The 17,158-nt window shown below is 37.9% G+C and overlaps 1 protein-coding gene across 4 annotated transcripts in view; it reads left to right on the top strand.

Moving 5' to 3' along the window:
• PARD3B (par-3 family cell polarity regulator beta) overlaps positions 1-17,158 on the top strand; it is a 1,035,628-nt gene that overhangs the window by 561,981 nt on the left and 456,489 nt on the right. For all 4 annotated transcript variants that reach the window (XM_073807366.1, XM_073807365.1, XM_019939073.3 and 1 more), the window contains one exon: positions 13,775-13,960. In XM_073807366.1, coding sequence (XP_073663467.1) covers positions 13,775-13,960 — 186 coding nt within the window. The remainder of the gene's footprint in view (positions 1-13,774; positions 13,961-17,158) is intronic.

Genomic DNA, 17,158 nt, shown 5'->3' with positions numbered 1-17,158 from the left:
ACAGGCTGGCTGAATGGATACAAAAACAAGACCCATCTCTTTGCTGTCTACAAGAGACCCACTTCAGACCTAGGGGCACATACAGACTGAAAGCGAGGGGATGGAAAAAGATATTCCATGCAAATGGAAATCAAAAGAAAGCTGGAGTAGCAATACTCATATCAGATAAAATAGACGTTAAAATAAAGAATGTTACAAGAGACAAGGAAGGTCACATATAATGATTCAAAGGATCAATCCAAGAAGAAGATACACCAATTACGAATATATATACACCCAACATAGGAGCACCTCAATACATAAGGCAAATGCTAACAGCTGTAAAAGAGGAAATCTACAGTAACACAATAATAGTGGGAGACTTTAACACCTCACTTACACAGATGGACATATCATCCAGACAGAAAATAAGGAAACACAAGCTGTAAATGACACAATAGACCAGGTAGATTTAATTGATATTCATAGGACATTCCACCTGAGAGCAGTAGATTACACTTTCTTCTCAAGTGCACACAGAACATTCTCCAGGATAGATCACATCTTGGGTCACAAATCAAGCCTCAGAAAATTTAAGAAAATTGAGATAATATCAAGCATCTTTTCTGACCACAATGCTATGAGATTAGAAATAAATTACAAGGAAGAAAACGTCAAAAACACAAACATATGGAGGCTAAGTAATACGTTACTAAATAACCAAGAGATCACTGAAGAAATCAAAAAGGAAATCAAAATATACATAGAGACAAATGGCAATGAAAACACGATGATCCACAACCTACGGGATGCAGCAAAAGCAGTTCTAAGAGGGATGTTTATAGCAATACAATCCTACCTCAAGAAGTAAGAAGAATCTCAAATAAAGCAATCTAACCTTACACCTAAAGGAACTAGAGAAAGAAGAATAAACAAAACTCAAAGTTAGTAGAAGGAAAGAAATCATGAAGATCAGAGCAGAAATAAATGAAATAGAAACAAAGAAAACAATAGCAAAGATCAATAGCACTAAAATCTGGTTCTTTGAGAAGATAAACAAAATTGATAAACCTTTAGCCAGACTCATCAAGAAAAAGAGGCAGAGGACTCAAATCAATAAAATTAGAAATGAAATAGGAGAAGTTACAACAGACACCACAGAAATACAAAGCATCCTAAGAGATTACTACAAGCAACTGTATGCCAATAAAATGGACAACCTGGAAGAAATGGACAAATTCTTAGAAAGGTATAAACTTCCAAGACTGAACCAGGAAGAAATAGAATATATGAACAGACCAATTACAAGTAATGAAATTGAAACTGTGATTAAAAATCTTCCAACAAACAGAAGTCCATGATCAGATGGCTTCACAGGTGAATTCTATCAAACATTTAGAAAAGAGCTAACATCCATCCTTCTCAAACTCTTCCAAGATATTGCAGAGGAAGGAACACTCCCAAACTCATTCAACGAGGCCACCATCACCCTGATACCAATACCAGACAAAGATATCACAAAAAAAGAAAATTCAGACCAATATCACTGATGAATATAGATGCAAAAATCCTCAACAAAATACTAGCAAACAGAATCCAACAACACATTAAAAGGATCATACACCATGAGCAAGTGGGATTTATGCCAAGGATGCAAGGATTCTTTAATATACACAAAACAATCAATGTGATAAACCATATTAACAAATTGAAGGAGAAAAACCATATGATCATCTCGATAGACGCAGAAAAAGATTTTCACAAAATTCGACAGCCATTTATGATAAAAACTCTCCAGAAAGTGGGCTTAGAGGGAATCTATGTCAACACAATAAAGACCATATACAACAAATCCACAGCAAACATCATTCTTATGGTGAAAAACAGAAAGCATTTCCTCTAAGATCAGGAACAAGACAAGGATGTCCACTCTCACCACTCTTATTCAGCATAGTTTTGGAAGTCATAGCCGCAGCAATCAGAGAAGAAAAAGAAATGAAAGGAATACAAATTAGAAAAGAAGAGGTAAAACTGTCACTGTTTGGAGATGACATGATAGTATACATAGATAATCCTAAAGATGCCACCGGAAAACTACTCGAGCTAATCAATGAATATGCTAAAGTTGCCGGATACAAAGTTAATGTACAGAAATCTCTTGCATTTCTATACACTAACAATGAAAGATCGGAAAGAGAAATTAAGGAAACAATCCCATTCATCATTGCAAGAAAAAGATAAAATACCTAGGAATAAACCTACCTAAGGAGGTAAAAGACCTGTACTCAGAAAACTATAAGACACTGATGAAAGAAATAAAAGATGACACCAGCAGATGGAGAGATGTACCATGTTCTTGGATTGGAAGAATCAATATTGTGAAAATGCCTATACTACCCAAAGCAATCTACAGGTTCAATGCAATCCCTATTAAATTATCAGTGGCATTTTTTACAGAACTAGAACAAAAAATCTTAAAATTTATATGGAGACACAAAAGACCCTGAATAGCTAAAGCAACCTTGAGAGAAAAAAAGAGAGCTAGAGGAATCAGACTCCCTGACTTCAGACTATAATACAAAGCTACAACTTCAGGACAATATGGTACTGCCACAAAAACAGAAATATAGATCAATGGAACAGGATAGAAAGCCCAGAGATAAAACCACGTATGCTCAACTAATCTATGATAAAGGAGGCAAGGATATACAATGGAGAAAAGACGGTTTCTTCAATAAGTGGTGCTGGGAAAACTTGAGAACTACATGTCAAAGGATGAAATTAGAACACTCCCTAGCACCATTCACAAAAATAAACTCAAAATGGATTAAAGATCTAAATGTAAGACCGGACACTATAAAACTCTTGGAGGAAAACATAGGAAGAACACTCTTTGACATAAACCACAGCAAGATATTTTTGACCCACCTCCTAGAGTAATGGAAATAAAAACAAAAATAAACAAATGAGACCTAATGAAACTTAAAAGCTTTTGCCTAGCAAAGGAAACTATAAACAAGACAAAAGGACAGCCCTCAGAATGGGAGAAATTATTTGCAAACGAATCAATGGACGAAGGATTAATCTCCAAAATATATAAACAGCTCCTACAGCTCAATATTAAAAAGATAACCCAATCCAAAAATGGGCAGGAGACCTACATAGACGTTTCTCCAAAGAAGACATACAGATGGCCAAGAGGCACATGAAACGCTGCTCAATATCACTAATTATTAGAGAAATCCAGATCAAAAGTACAGTGAGGTATCATTTCACACCAGTTAGAATGGGGATCATCAGAAAATCTATAAACAACAAATGCTGGAGAGGGTGTGGAGAAAAGGGAACCCTCTTGCACTTTGGTGGAAATGTAAATTGACACAACCACTGTGGAGAGCAGTATGGAGATTCCTTAAAAAACTAAAAATAGAACTACCATATGACCCAGCAATCCCATTACTGGTCATATACCCAGAGAAAACCATAATTCAAAAAGACACATGCACCCCACTCTTCATTGCAGCACTGTTTACAGTAGCCAGGTCGTGGAAGCAACCTAAATGCCCATCAACTGATGAATGGATAAAGAAGATGTGGTACATATATACAATGGAATATTACTCAGCCATAATAAGGAACAAAATTGGGTTATTTGTATAGAGACGTGGATGGACCTAGAGACTGTCATGCAGAGTTAAGTAAGTCAGAAAGAGAACAACAAATGTATATTAACACGTATATGTGGAATCTAGAAAACTGGTACAGGAGAACCGGTTTGCAGGGCAGAAATTGAGACAGATGTAGAGAACAAACATATGGACACCAAGCGGGGGAAGCGGGGGTTGGGGGTGGGGGTGGTGGGATGAACTGGGAGCTTAGGGTTGCCATATGTACACTAATATGTATAAAATAGATAACTAATAAGAATAATAACATTCAAAAAAAAAAAAAAAAAAGAACCTGGCAGAAACAGTGCAAGAATGTTAAAGAGGGAGTCTTCTTAGATCTAGGCTACCTACTTCCTCTCTCTTGGTGAGATCTCACAGACCCAGAAGCCACTCTGAAGGCCAAACTGTAGGATGACTATAACCTGATGTCTCATTCTGGTAGGGATGCTATAACAGTACCACACACTGGATAGCTTATAAACAGTAAAAACTTATTTCTCACAGTTCTGGAGGCTGGAAGTCCAAGGTCAGGGTGCCTGCATGGTCAGGTGAGGGCCGTCTTTTGGGTTGCAGACTTCTTATTGTATCTCTGTATGGTGGAAGGGCTAGGAATCTCTGTGGGGTCTCTTTAATAAAGGCACCAATCCCATGAGGGTGTCGCCTTCATGACCTAATCACCTCCCAAAGGCCCCACCCCTTAAAACTATCTCCTTGGAGATTAGGATTTCAACATGTGAATTTTGGGGGTACGAAAACATGCAGACTATAACAGATGCATATATGTGTCAAATAGAAAATCTGTTACCAAAAGAAAAGACATGATTAAGAGAAATATAAACCCTGTGATATATCATTAGCCCTGGATATCTCCCTTGTGCGCGTGTGTGTGTATCACCCAGTTGTTGGATGGGATTATTTGTCTCAGTTCTTCACTTCCAAATGGTAGCATTAAATACCTATATTTTGGTTATGGTCTCATGATGTGTGGAGAGTATTTCCACACTTAGCCTGTAGACTTGGCTATATGAATTTATTTGGCCATTGAGATGTTAGTAGATGTTTTGTGGGCAAAGGCTTTAGATGTACTTTCATTTTTGCATTCCTGCCTTTCATCATGTGAGAAACATGTTTCAGATACCCAGTGGTCTAAGGAAGTTAAGAGATCTGTGAAGCAGACATGCACCTCATCCACAGTTTGGAAGCCAGCCTACCTGAACCCAGCCTAGATCAGCCAGAGAGCAGTCAACCTGAGAAATGTGAGCTGGAAATAAATGCCTTATTGTTCATATCACAGTTTTGGGATTGGTTTGTTATGCAGTATTTGGGAGGCAACAGCTGACTGACACATCCGTTCACTTTTCCCCATTAATGAACTCTGGGTAGATTTCCCTCCCTTCTCCCATCAATTTGTTAGCAGTAGTGAGGCTAGGAAGACATATCCACATTTTAAATCTAATGGGTTTTATACTCTAGAACCTAAATGACTTCTTATTTTATAGTTATTTTTATCTGAAAATTAATTTTAACAGGGTAATTGACTTAATTATTAAGATAAAAGGCAAATTATGTGTCTTTATCTACAAATGGCATATATGTATGGTAAGAATATTCTCATTACAACAGTAAGCATGTACTGTGAATTTAAAACGGTTGTTTCCCACTGAGATTTCTCAATCTCTATTTGGAATTTAAGATTATTTATCATTAATACTATACTAAAGGGGATTGGTTTCCAGCTGGAGTCTCATTAGATGCAGTTCAGACATCAGAGAAAAGGGTAGGGTTAAAGTGGTTATATTCCTATTACGTTATTTTCTTATAAGGCTTAACCAACAAGCAAACTCCGCCTCCCTCAGCCCTCATGAAAATACTACTTTCTTGAGGCTGTGGTAGTACTGTTACTTCATTATAGCATAAGTTAATGAACATGACTCTCTGTGCCTTAAAGTAAAAGAACATTTACTGGGTCCTCTAGGGAGAATGTAGTTACCCGAGATGTAATCACTGCCTTTAGAATTCTTGAGTTGGGACAAAAGGTATATCATCTTTACTAAAAGAGCTTGTACCCTAAACAATGACCCATAGACTAAGAATGGAGGGTGTTATGTAGAACATTCTTACATATTCACTCTGATGATTTAAGATTTTATTCTGTGACTTCACACTTCCTAAGAGCCCAGTGAAAACAACCTGTAATTCATTGTCTTTAAACTATCTTCAGAAATCTCCCAGTCCCAGACAAATTTAATTTTTTTTTTTTAATTTCACATCAGGAAACTAAATGTCATTTATTCCCCTTTATGGAATAAGGACTCCCTTATTCTAAAAGCTTCAGAATGTACTTGTATTCTGCATCTTTTGAAGCCTGGCATGAGACTGTACTTTCCTTGCATGATTCTTTTTGTTGTTGATGGTAATTGTGACATATGACATGTACCCAGAGTGTGATGCAGAAATAATGGAACTGGAAGGTTGAACCGTGAGGTTATGTGGCATCTCTGGGACCTTGTTCCTGACCTACAAGATTTCTTTCTGGAGTCTTCTCTGTTCTCTGCTCCATTCCTTTCTAGCCTGACCTTCCCTGCGTTCTCTAATGCAGTATTTCTTTAAGTGTACGCTAGGGAACACTTTCCTGTAATACACTTCATGCAAAGATGCGTTCCATGGTCAAGTAAATTAGGGAATGTGTGTTAACTTTTAAAAGCACTGAAAAGTCCTAACATAAACCATTTCCCTAGAATCCGTCATCATGGAAACCCTCCTCTTTTTCCGCATATGCAATGATTGTCCCTCTGTGTGTTAGACCTTAGAATGATCCAAGTCTGAGAAGGAATCAGTTTGTTGGTTACTGAAGCCAGCCCTAATTGGACATGGCCTCGGGCCAGATGTCCTCGGGGAGCTCTAGCAGCCTGTGGACTGACTGTGTCATGGGGTCAGGGGCCACCCACTTCTTGAGAAGTGGGCCGGGCTGAGCTGTGGTCAGAGCAAGCACCCTAACCGGGAGCCCACTTCCTGCAGTGCTGTGTATTTTTATTTATGTTTACTTTTGTCCTTGATAGTTCTGTTGTCTTTTAAAGGCATTAAATGCAGGTAGCCTGGCATGTAGTGTCTTTGCGATGACAAAATATTAGAAGTATTTCACCTAGGAACCCAGTTTCTCAAATGGGTCTGCTCCTCGTAGAATCAGGCCCACCCTGCTTCCTTTTTAGATCACTGGATATTACAATCATTTTGTTTGTTCTTGAATCTTATATTCATATAAAAGCATGTATTTTTGTATTTTAACTACTGAATTATTGCCTGTAAAATACTTTAAAGTCTTTTGACTTCTAATAAGAGAGACTAAACACAAAACAAAAAGATCTGTTGTTTCTTGATATTAACAAAGCAGGTTCTAGTTTTATAAAAACACTTGCTGTCTGAATTATAAAATACTAATTTATATTACATTTCATGACACAAAATATTATTTTCACTTCTTTAATCTATATCTGAAAAGGAAAAAAAAACTTTCCAGTGTGCTTAAACTGTTGAATTTGCTGATCTTTCAAGTATATATATTGTAAGTAGGAGGGAAAAAAGGTTGCTATAGGAATCTTAACTCTGACTGACATTACTTTTGTTAGCTTTAATCTCTGACTTAGTATTATATTAAGGTACTTTTATATTGAACAGGCAGTAAAGAATGACCATTTTTTGACATTTGTTTTCTGGTATTAGATTAATCCTTTACATAAAGGAAATTGGTTTTTGATAAGTTAAGTCAGAGACCAGCTCTTGCTTTCAGTAGTTCCCCTTTCTGCCCCCTTTCTGGGGAATGGATTTCAAAACACATGAAAAAGTGTCTCAGTTACAAATAGTTTATAGTATTTTCATCTTTCAGATATTTGATTTTAAATTACTTTAAAATGAATGAATGTATACTTTAAAACATCACATAAGAACATATATTTAAAATATTGATTACTGAGCTAACAATATCATTAAAAATCGTTCCTTCATTAAAAGTAAATAGCAGTGTTGTTTACATATAGCTCTGTGAAGCTTCTGCCCTACTTACTGCAACATTAACTTACATTTTCCTTTTCTGTGTGATAGGTATATAGTATTGAGTTTGGGGTTAATTTGCAACCACCTGTAGTATAATTCAGAATTTTAAAGATTATCTGTACTATGATTTCTGATTCTTTTTGGTGATTTGTCTATATTGTTCAGAGGGCAAAAGACTTTAAAAGATAATCTGCCTACTTGTAAATCACCAATAATTCTTCTGGTTTAGCAGTAGTGGTGGGAAAGTCCTTTGCTATTTATTACAATGGTTGTCTTTAGATCACACATAGCTTTGCATGCACTAGCTCATCTCTCGTCGTCGTCTTTTCTTGACTCTCTTAAAAGTACAATCTAAAAAATGCTTCCCAGCTGTTGGAATGAGTCTCTGATCTCCACTATAGGGCAATATTCACAGTTTAAATTCTATGTAATCTGGGCTTCCCTGGTGGCGCAGTGGTTGAGAGTCCGCCTGCCGATGCAGGGGACACGGGTTCGTGCCCCGGTCCGGGAAGATCCCACATGCCGCGGAGCGGCTGGGCCCGTGAGCCATGGCCTCTGAGCCTGCGCATCTGGAGCCTGTGCTCCGCAACGGGAGAGGCCACAACAGTGAGAGGCCCGTGTACCGCAAAAAAAAAAAAAAAAAAAAAAAATTCTATGTAATCCAATTGGCCAAAAACCTTTCATGCTAATAATAACTACCCATGCTTTTTCAGAAGATTAAAAATGTTCAGAAAATTAAGTGTCCTCAAGGTGTCTTATCCTTTCATTGTTGTGAAAATTTATTTAGCTGTAACAAAAGTTTCATCACCTTAAATTCTTGAGAATTTATTTAGGCAAATTCAGCAGTGATGATTATAAAATATCCATCCTGGCAGAATTGCCAGGTCTGGCTTTTGCTTTATATTAAAAAAAAAAGCTTTGCTTTGCTTTGCTTTGCTTTTTTTTTTTTTTTTTTTTTTTTGCCTTAAAGCCCCTTTGTTTGAGTTTTGTAACTGACAAAATGATTGCCGGTAAAACATAACTCTTGCATAAAGTTAAGCTGCTCCGAACACAAACTAATTACACATTTGGGAGGCGGGGCAAAGACATCCAGAACTTGCTCGTGCTGAGCCAAGAGCACAGCATTTAATGAAATGAGGGCCATAAAAGGCTCAGCATGGATGCTTTCAGGTCTGACCTGGGCTTCTGGGAAATTGAACATTGGCCTGTGGACTGGAGATTCCCCCAGGCTTTGAAAGACTGGGTTATTACCACTTGCATGTGTGAAACAACACTGCTTTGCAATACAGGGACATTTGTTATTCCAGAGATAGCCTCATTTGGAACACTCTTAAGCTAACAATATGGATGGCTCCTTAGTCATCCATCTTCCGGCCTCTCTTTCCTCCCCTCACACCAAATAATTACTTTTGATATTTGTTTGATAAAAATGGTTGTATATCTGTCAAGCTCCTACTATGTAGATTCCTCTGTTTCCTCTCTTCTATTGTTAAACTCTATTTCTTCATGTCAGATAATACTGTGAGTGAAACAGAAAGGCCCTGCCATGTTGTTCAACAACCTTTTTACCAATTATGTTCTGTGTAGACTGGCCATTTCACATTGCAGTGTTGATACATAGTAGATGCTTGATAACAATTTGTTGAATGACTGGTTTGTTAGCAGAAATTTGTTGATTGACTCTTTTCACTCAAGCCAGAATGGGCCAGTCTCATATCCGAATTCCAACTGTGAGAGATTATTCACTATGCTTAGAAAGTGAAATAGTATTTCAGGGAACAAACTGAGAGAATGGAGAAATAGAAAAAGAAATAACTGAATGGGAAGGAGAAGCGGAGATATATATAATTAGGATGATAACAGAACAACATCTGTAGGAACTTGAAGGAAGTTTGTGTAAATGAGAATAAAGGGTTAGTTAAGGGCTAGGGGATAGGTAAGATAAAGCATTAAAATGGCTTATGAAAATTAGGAAAGAAAAGGCAGTTAACATTTTACTCACCATTTGGTTTTGCATTCCATTTCGTTTTTTTTATTTAATAAAAGCAATGCCTTTATATATCATTGCAGTGTTTTCCAGATTGAAAACTGTGGTTCATTATTGGACTATGAAATTAATGTAGTGGGTCGTGACAAATTTTTAAAAATAATGAAATAGAATAGAAAACATTAGAATGTGTTGCCCTCTCGGTAAGTATTGTCTCATGAAACTTCTATTTATATCTGTGTATGTGCATACATGTGTATATGCATGGATGCCTAGACAGGAAGGCAGGTAGATAAAATGTGGCTTTGGGTACTTGATCACAGGGCTTCCCAAACTTGATGAAATGTACCATGAGTATTGTTGTTTGCAATGTTCACTTATGATTTGAGGTACATGATGCAATTTTAAATCATGAACAGTCCAACATTTGTCACAGATTGCTAGCTATGACACAGATTTGTCATAGATTGGTAGCTATGGTGCCTTCATTGAGAATATGATGCTGAAGCTGAGCTGGGTTATCATCTCTCCTAGGAGGAGGAAGTGTGGTATGACAATGGAAATTAGACAAGGTTACTTTTAAGGTTTCTTATAACTGTGATACTGTATGCTCTTTACAATTATTTTTAATGTAAAAACTAATTTGTGTAAACATTTAAAGTAATGAAATCCAGAATAGCAGGAACCTAGGGCCTATCCAGGGCCTATTTTTGAGTCTCGCACTGTTTTAAGCATCAGTGATACATTGATGGAAAAAAAACAGGGCAATATAAAAGTTTCTGCATTCAACAGACACTATGAAAAAAAAGTACGCAAGCAAGTACATAGTATGTGATAAATGCTAGAAAAATATGTGATAAATGGAGAAAAAGCAAATCGGGATAATGGACATGGGTAGGGTAGTATTGGGAGAACCTTAAAACAATTTTAAACTGAATGATCAGGGAAGACCTCACTGATACATTGACATTTGAACACAGAATAGAAGGCAATAAGGGAAGAAGGTCTGCAGGAATGTAAGGGAGGAATATTCAAAGCAGAGGGAGGAGGTGACACAAAGGATTGGGGGCAGAAGTTAGATGAGGTAACTTTGAAAGTGAGGTTGGGAGAGAAGAGAAAAGGTCAGATGATTGATTCTTAGGACACTAGTATTTAGGGATTGGTGAGATTAGGAAGAGTCTGCAAAAGGGATTGGAAAAGGAGTAGACAGTGAAGTAGGAGATGAACGCTGAAAAGTGGTGTCCTGGAACCAAGAGAAGAAAGTGTTTCAGAAAGTAGGGCTTGATAATTTGGGTCTCATGCTACTGTAGACCAAGTAAGATGAAAGCCAAGGATTGACCCTCGAATTTACCAACATGAGGGTCATTGGTGACTCTAAGAGGAGTTAGTATACACACACATACACCTATATTTATAGAGCATATATACATATTATGTATTGTGTGTAGTGTTAAAAAATATGTATAATATAAATACTACTGTAGGGTGTATAAATATCTAGTATTGATTATATTAGACGTATGTGTATATCTATGTGCATGTGTGTGTAAATGCGTGTCATTATAGAGATGTGTTGACCATCTCTCTACTTGGCAGTGCAATAATACAGCAAATGGTTCTTATATCTTCATAAATTCCTTTTAAAAACATTTATTCTTTTATAATTGAGAAGTGTTGGAAAACAAATTATAAAGAAAAAAATAACAGTCCATATTGCAGTGGCAGTAGATAACCAAGTTTTTTCCTATGCAGATAGATGGGACGGGGGTGGAAGGCAGGCAGGTAATAGGTAGATGAGTAGGTGTCTGAATATGAGTATAGAGTGTATGTTACATATTGAAATGTACTGTATACGTAAGCTTTTATGCCTAATACTGTCATATTCTCACATGATTAAAAGTCTGTTTCACCACTATTTTATATAATTCTGTGATTCTTAATTAAAAAGTACAAAAACAGCATATATATTATATATATATATATGTATGCATAACTAATTTAGCAAACACCACTTGGTAGACTGCATCTTTCTTCTGTGTTCTAATATAAGTAAAAAGCAGTATTTTATATATATATATGTATATATATACATACACACACACACCAAGTAATTCAGTATTTTTCACTTTTCATACTCTGTTAGTCCCACAAAGTTTGCATTTCTGCCTCTGAAAACTTAGCTGCCGTATAACCAGAGACATAGCTAATACAATACATAGCAGACTTCCTTAGGAGTTCATTCTGACCATCTCAGTGCTCTGTCATGAGCCTTTGAGCATGAGACCCAGTTGATTGCAGGGACTTTTACTGCCACCCCTTCCTGGTACTTAGGAACCTATCATCAGGCAGCACTCACTGCAGTCCACATTGCCTCTCTAGACCCTGGTTGCCTTGAACTGGACTGCATTTGACAATTGTTGGTTCAGGGCAGTGGTGTTCACCTAAAGGTGATTTTGACCCCTGGGGACATTTGGCAATGTCTAAAGGCAGTTTTGATTGTCACAACTGGGAAAGGAGATACTACTGGCATCTAGTGGGTAGTAGCCAGGGATTCTGCTAAATATCTTTCAATGCACAGGACAGCCCCCATAAGGAATTATCAGGCCCCAAATGTCACCTGTGCTAAGGTTAAAGAAAGCCTGAGCTGCTTTGTATCAAATAATGGGATTTGTTTCTTAGGTAGTAATATAATGAGTTAGTTAAAAGAGCTAACCTGTAATAGATTTATTAAATTAAGCAGTAAAGTTTAATTTCTTTGAAACTACCCCTTGTCAAAATCTTTACAGCTAACTTCACTTACAGTGAAATTAAATGAAGGAACTATTTCTCTAAGGCTAGACATGGGCTTTCTCTACTTTGGGAGGAGTCGAAGATGCCATGTCAGTGGATCTGGCTATGATCAGACCTCTTAATCCTGTTTTAATTGTGGGTTCTTTGCTACTTCTGATTTTATAGTTGTTATTTTGTGACTGACATTCAGACATTCACGATAATTTTTAAAATACATAATTTTACATAAGTGTCCCTCACAGTGACCTTAAGATGAGAGTCTCTAGACATAATTATAGAGCAGAAGGAACTACTGACCTGGAATGAGTTGGTGGTTTCCAGGGCTATCTCATTTTCAAATTTTTCAATTAAACACTGGGGCAGAGTTTCACATTTCTGCAAGCTCGGGAAGGATGCAGGAGGGGCACTATACACTTTATCATGTGGACAGCACTTTCCTATCCCCACTTCTGTATATTTGAAAACACTAGGGACCGGATATGATTAACCGCATGCTTCTCCCTGGAGACCTGAACCCTAATTACGCCTTTTGCCACCATACTCTGTAATTTTTTTAGAACAGCTAGGCTTATGGCTAAGTGTCATTTATCAGCGATGACATGAATATTTGTTGTGCATTATCATTTTTGTTTAGGTTCAAAAACCAATTGCCAGTGAGTTATACTATCCAAAGGAGCAAGCTTAAGGCATGAGTTTTGACAAAGTGAAATTTAATTCAGTGATAGCTGTTAAAAATCACATCTCTGACTTTAAAATTAACAGTTTATTTTTTCAGTGTTCAGTATCCTATTGACAGTCTTTATCAATAGCCTTGCTTCCACGGTAAATGATATGTTTTAAATTATAGAAGCCAAATATTCCCCAAAATTTTAGAACGTTTCTACACTGAGCTCCTGTTTCTTCATCTGTAAAATAAAGGTGTTGAGATCACATTATCTCTAAGGTCTTTTCTGGTACCTAAGATTCCCTAAGTAACGTCCAGTCTCTTTAATTATTGAGAATATCCTGCTGAATTTTCAAATACTTTTCGAATGTTTCAAATGGTAGGAGAGCCTTGCCAAAGAATCCTCTCTGTTGACCATCACCAGATATTATTCCCAGGAACCTCTCCCTTCCACTCCATCAATGTGATGGTGGCCCCTGCAGAGAGAGACCAGCCTTTGCCCACCCGGAGCAGAATTACAGCTATTAGAGGTCCAGTCATCCCATCTTGCCTGTTGCATCTGTGTTTGGCCATCTGAGTGTATAAATATTAATCTGCTTTCTCCTCCTTTACTACTTTCATGTGTATTTCCAACAGAAAGGAGAACCTGACTGCTACGCACTCTCCCTGGAAACAACTGAGCAACTCACCTTCGAGATCCCCCTGAATGATTCTGGTTCTGCTGGTCTTGGGGTGAGCTTGAAGGGGAACAAATCTCGAGAAACTGGAACAGACTTGGGGATTTTTATCAAATCCATCATCCACGGAGGTGCTGCTTTTAAGGTAGGTAGGGGTGATGTTTGCACATCAATGAGAAGCTATTTAGAGATGTCATCGTTGTGCCTGGGGATTGGATGGAGAAAGTGTCTAAAGGCTTGAGATCACTGAGGCTTTCCTGCCAGACGCAGGGAATGTATGTGTGAACATATCTGGGTGACAGTTTGTTTTCATACTTTAAGTGGTCATGTCCTATTGATAGTTCTTAAAACTCACCATGATTAATATTCTCTTTTACATTATTTTTAATTACTGTTAGGATTCTTCTGAGTTTGTAACCTAATAAAGTTGAGCCTAAAAATATGAAATCAGAAAAGCAAAACTAAAAACAAGTCAACATCCAAGCAACAAATAAGAAACTATACTTCTTGTGCTTGTAAGAGTGAAAGTTCAGTGGAATCGGAGAGACTGTAGTACAAATTAAAAGTCATTTATCACATTTTATACACTGGAAAATCCACTGGGAATGCATATTTGCCTTTGAACTTAGAGAAGCTTATAAATTTCCAGATAAAAGGAGAAGAACGTGATTCTGCTCTTTCATACAGGGGCAGGCAACATGATCATCGCTGTTACCATAATATAATGGTTAACTAGATTTGCCTGAGTTCACATGCAACTCTACGGAGCACCATGTGCTCCAAGTAGCGCACCATTAATAATAATACCTAATGTGTAGGGTTCTAAGGATTGAATACAGTAATGTGCACAATGTGATTAAAGCAGTGAAGTGATTGCATAGAGGGGGGAAAACACCCCCTCTTGTGCTTATCGTCAGCTGCCCTCACCATCATCATCGTCTCATGCCATGCAGTGAGGCTTCCCGAGCTCGAATCCTGCCCTCACTACTCTCACCGTGGGTGAATGTAGGCAACTTAATTGTCCTCAGTGTGCTTGAGTTTCCTCATGTGTAAAATTAGTAAAATTAGTAGTGCCTGCTTCCTGGTGCTCTTGTGAGGACAAAAAGAGACAATAGATATAAAATGCCTAGCACCGCACCTATGATAAACGTTGAACACATGTTAGCCATTTTAAAATCATTTTGATATTAATAATGTGTGCCTTCTCCCACTCAAAAGCCACGAAGGCATAGTTAGAGTTTACAGGAGGCCCCCCTGGTCCAAGGATCCTGGCTTTATTGAAGCATTTGTTTCTTCACACTTAATCATTCCACTTTTGCTTCAGACATAGACACTGAGCTAATGTCTTTTTCTTTGGGAAAGAAGAAATGCGTTGGGGATAGATAACTCTTTAATGCACTCCTTGGATCAGTTAGCTTCTGTTGCATATAAGTAATGACAACGTTTCAGTAACATACATCTGTAAGCCTTTACTTCCCTTGTGGCCCTGCAGGGCAACTAGAAGGGCTTTGATTCAGGCTGGTATGTCTCTATCGCACCATAGATCTACAGGTCTGAGCGTGCTCCACATATTTTAACTACACCTTGGACTACCAGGCTAGCTGATGTCAGAGAGTCATGAAGCCTCTTTAGTTCTGAGTTCCAAACTGGCATGCTGTCACTTCTCACACATACCAGTGGCCAAAGCAAGACATATGACTCAATCCAAGGTCCATGTTAAGGAACAGGGAAACAGTCCCCCCATGATGAGTCTATGGCAAAGGTTTGGGTACAGAGAAGGGTGAAGAATTGGGGCCAATCATCCAATCTATCAAACTCTCCAATCAGGCTCAGAAATGCAGAGCCAGGAGCAGATGGGAAATGATAGTAATAATAGCAACAACAGCATCAGTTAACATTCATTCTGTCTTGTGCTTAATATATGCTGGACTGTATAATAAGTATTTTCGGTGGATTCTCTCATTTTATTCTTCACATTCACACTGCATTATAATCATGCCATCTCATCGGGAGAGATTGCAGATTTCAATGATTAGTGCCTCTCCTGTGGTCACAAAGCCAGGAATTGCTTAAACTAAGATTTGAACCCGGGCAGTCTGACTTTGGAGCCTGTGCTATGCTGTCCTGTGACAAAGCTCTTTCATCTCATCTATTCATATTTCCAGACATCAGGGGCTGTTGTCCTGGAGCTGTCTTATATCATGCTTATCATCCTGAGCCCAGCCATCTAAACAAGTGCTATGTTTAAGAATGCGTCTTGGTCATGTTTGTGGATACCAACTTGACATTATTCTTCTTATTCCTAATGACAGCTCTATTTACAGAATTTATTCCAAGTAAAATTGAAACTGAAATGAATTTTTGGAAATTAAAAGCAAACATCTTAGCTTTTTTATGGGCAATAACTTAAGCTCAAGCGATATTGGAGAGCAGGTTTAATATGTATATCCATGTTTGTGTAAGTGAGCGTCTCCTTACCTAAGCAGTTTCTAACGCCCCGTTTCTTGCAGAAAGGTTTCACTTTCCATTTATGTAAATTTCTTTCTTGACACTGTTTGCTGAGTCAGACAATCACACCATTAAAAACTACTGGACAGCATATTTATAGCTGATCTTAAATAGTAAGAGGCATCAATCATGAATTTAGCCTTATTGTGAATGCGTAGTATCCATTTGTCTCGTTTACTTTCTGCAGCGTAGAGGGTAGATACCTAAGCTTTGCTCGCAAGAAATCTGATTGACCAGGAGAAAGAAAAGTATTTTTCTATTCTCCTTCTGCTGTTCCAATAATCCACTGTTACTCCTCAGAAAATTGCCACCTGTTCTGTGATTGAGGGTTAGGTTTTACAAAAATTGTTTTGAGACTTTGTTCCTGTCCTTGTGCAGAAGATACAAATGTAACAGACTGCACTGTCCCTGGGGCAGAGGGGAGATAAGCGTGGGGAACATCCACTTTAGCATGTGGCCAGAGGTTTTTACCTGAAATCAACAAAATAATCTTCCTGCCAGGGCACACTCTTTTTCTCCTGGCCCTTCCTACCACTAATTGGTTCTCAAGGTGTTTTCCCCTTTAGGGAAGGTGGATTTTTGGAAACTAAACTACTTTGAAAAGTATGACCAAATTCTTCCTGTGGCTTCTGTGTGCTCGATTCTCCTGGGGACTTCCATTGGTGTAAACAAAGCCAGGCTACTTCTTGCCAGATGTAAAACCCCTGGATGACTGTGACTATAATTAAGGGCCTTCTTCCCCCCCCCCCCCCCCCCCCGCCCCTTACCTCTCTGGCTGCTGCTTTCTATCATTCCATCTCTTATTTGAGTCATTTCTAATAAAGATATAAATCTC

This window comes from Tursiops truncatus, chromosome 7 (genome assembly GCF_011762595.2).
Source record: "Tursiops truncatus isolate mTurTru1 chromosome 7, mTurTru1.mat.Y, whole genome shotgun sequence".
Lineage (NCBI taxonomy): Eukaryota > Metazoa > Chordata > Mammalia > Artiodactyla > Delphinidae > Tursiops > Tursiops truncatus.
The sequence above is the reverse complement of the archived record's forward strand: the minus strand, read 5'-3'. Positions and strand labels throughout refer to the sequence as shown.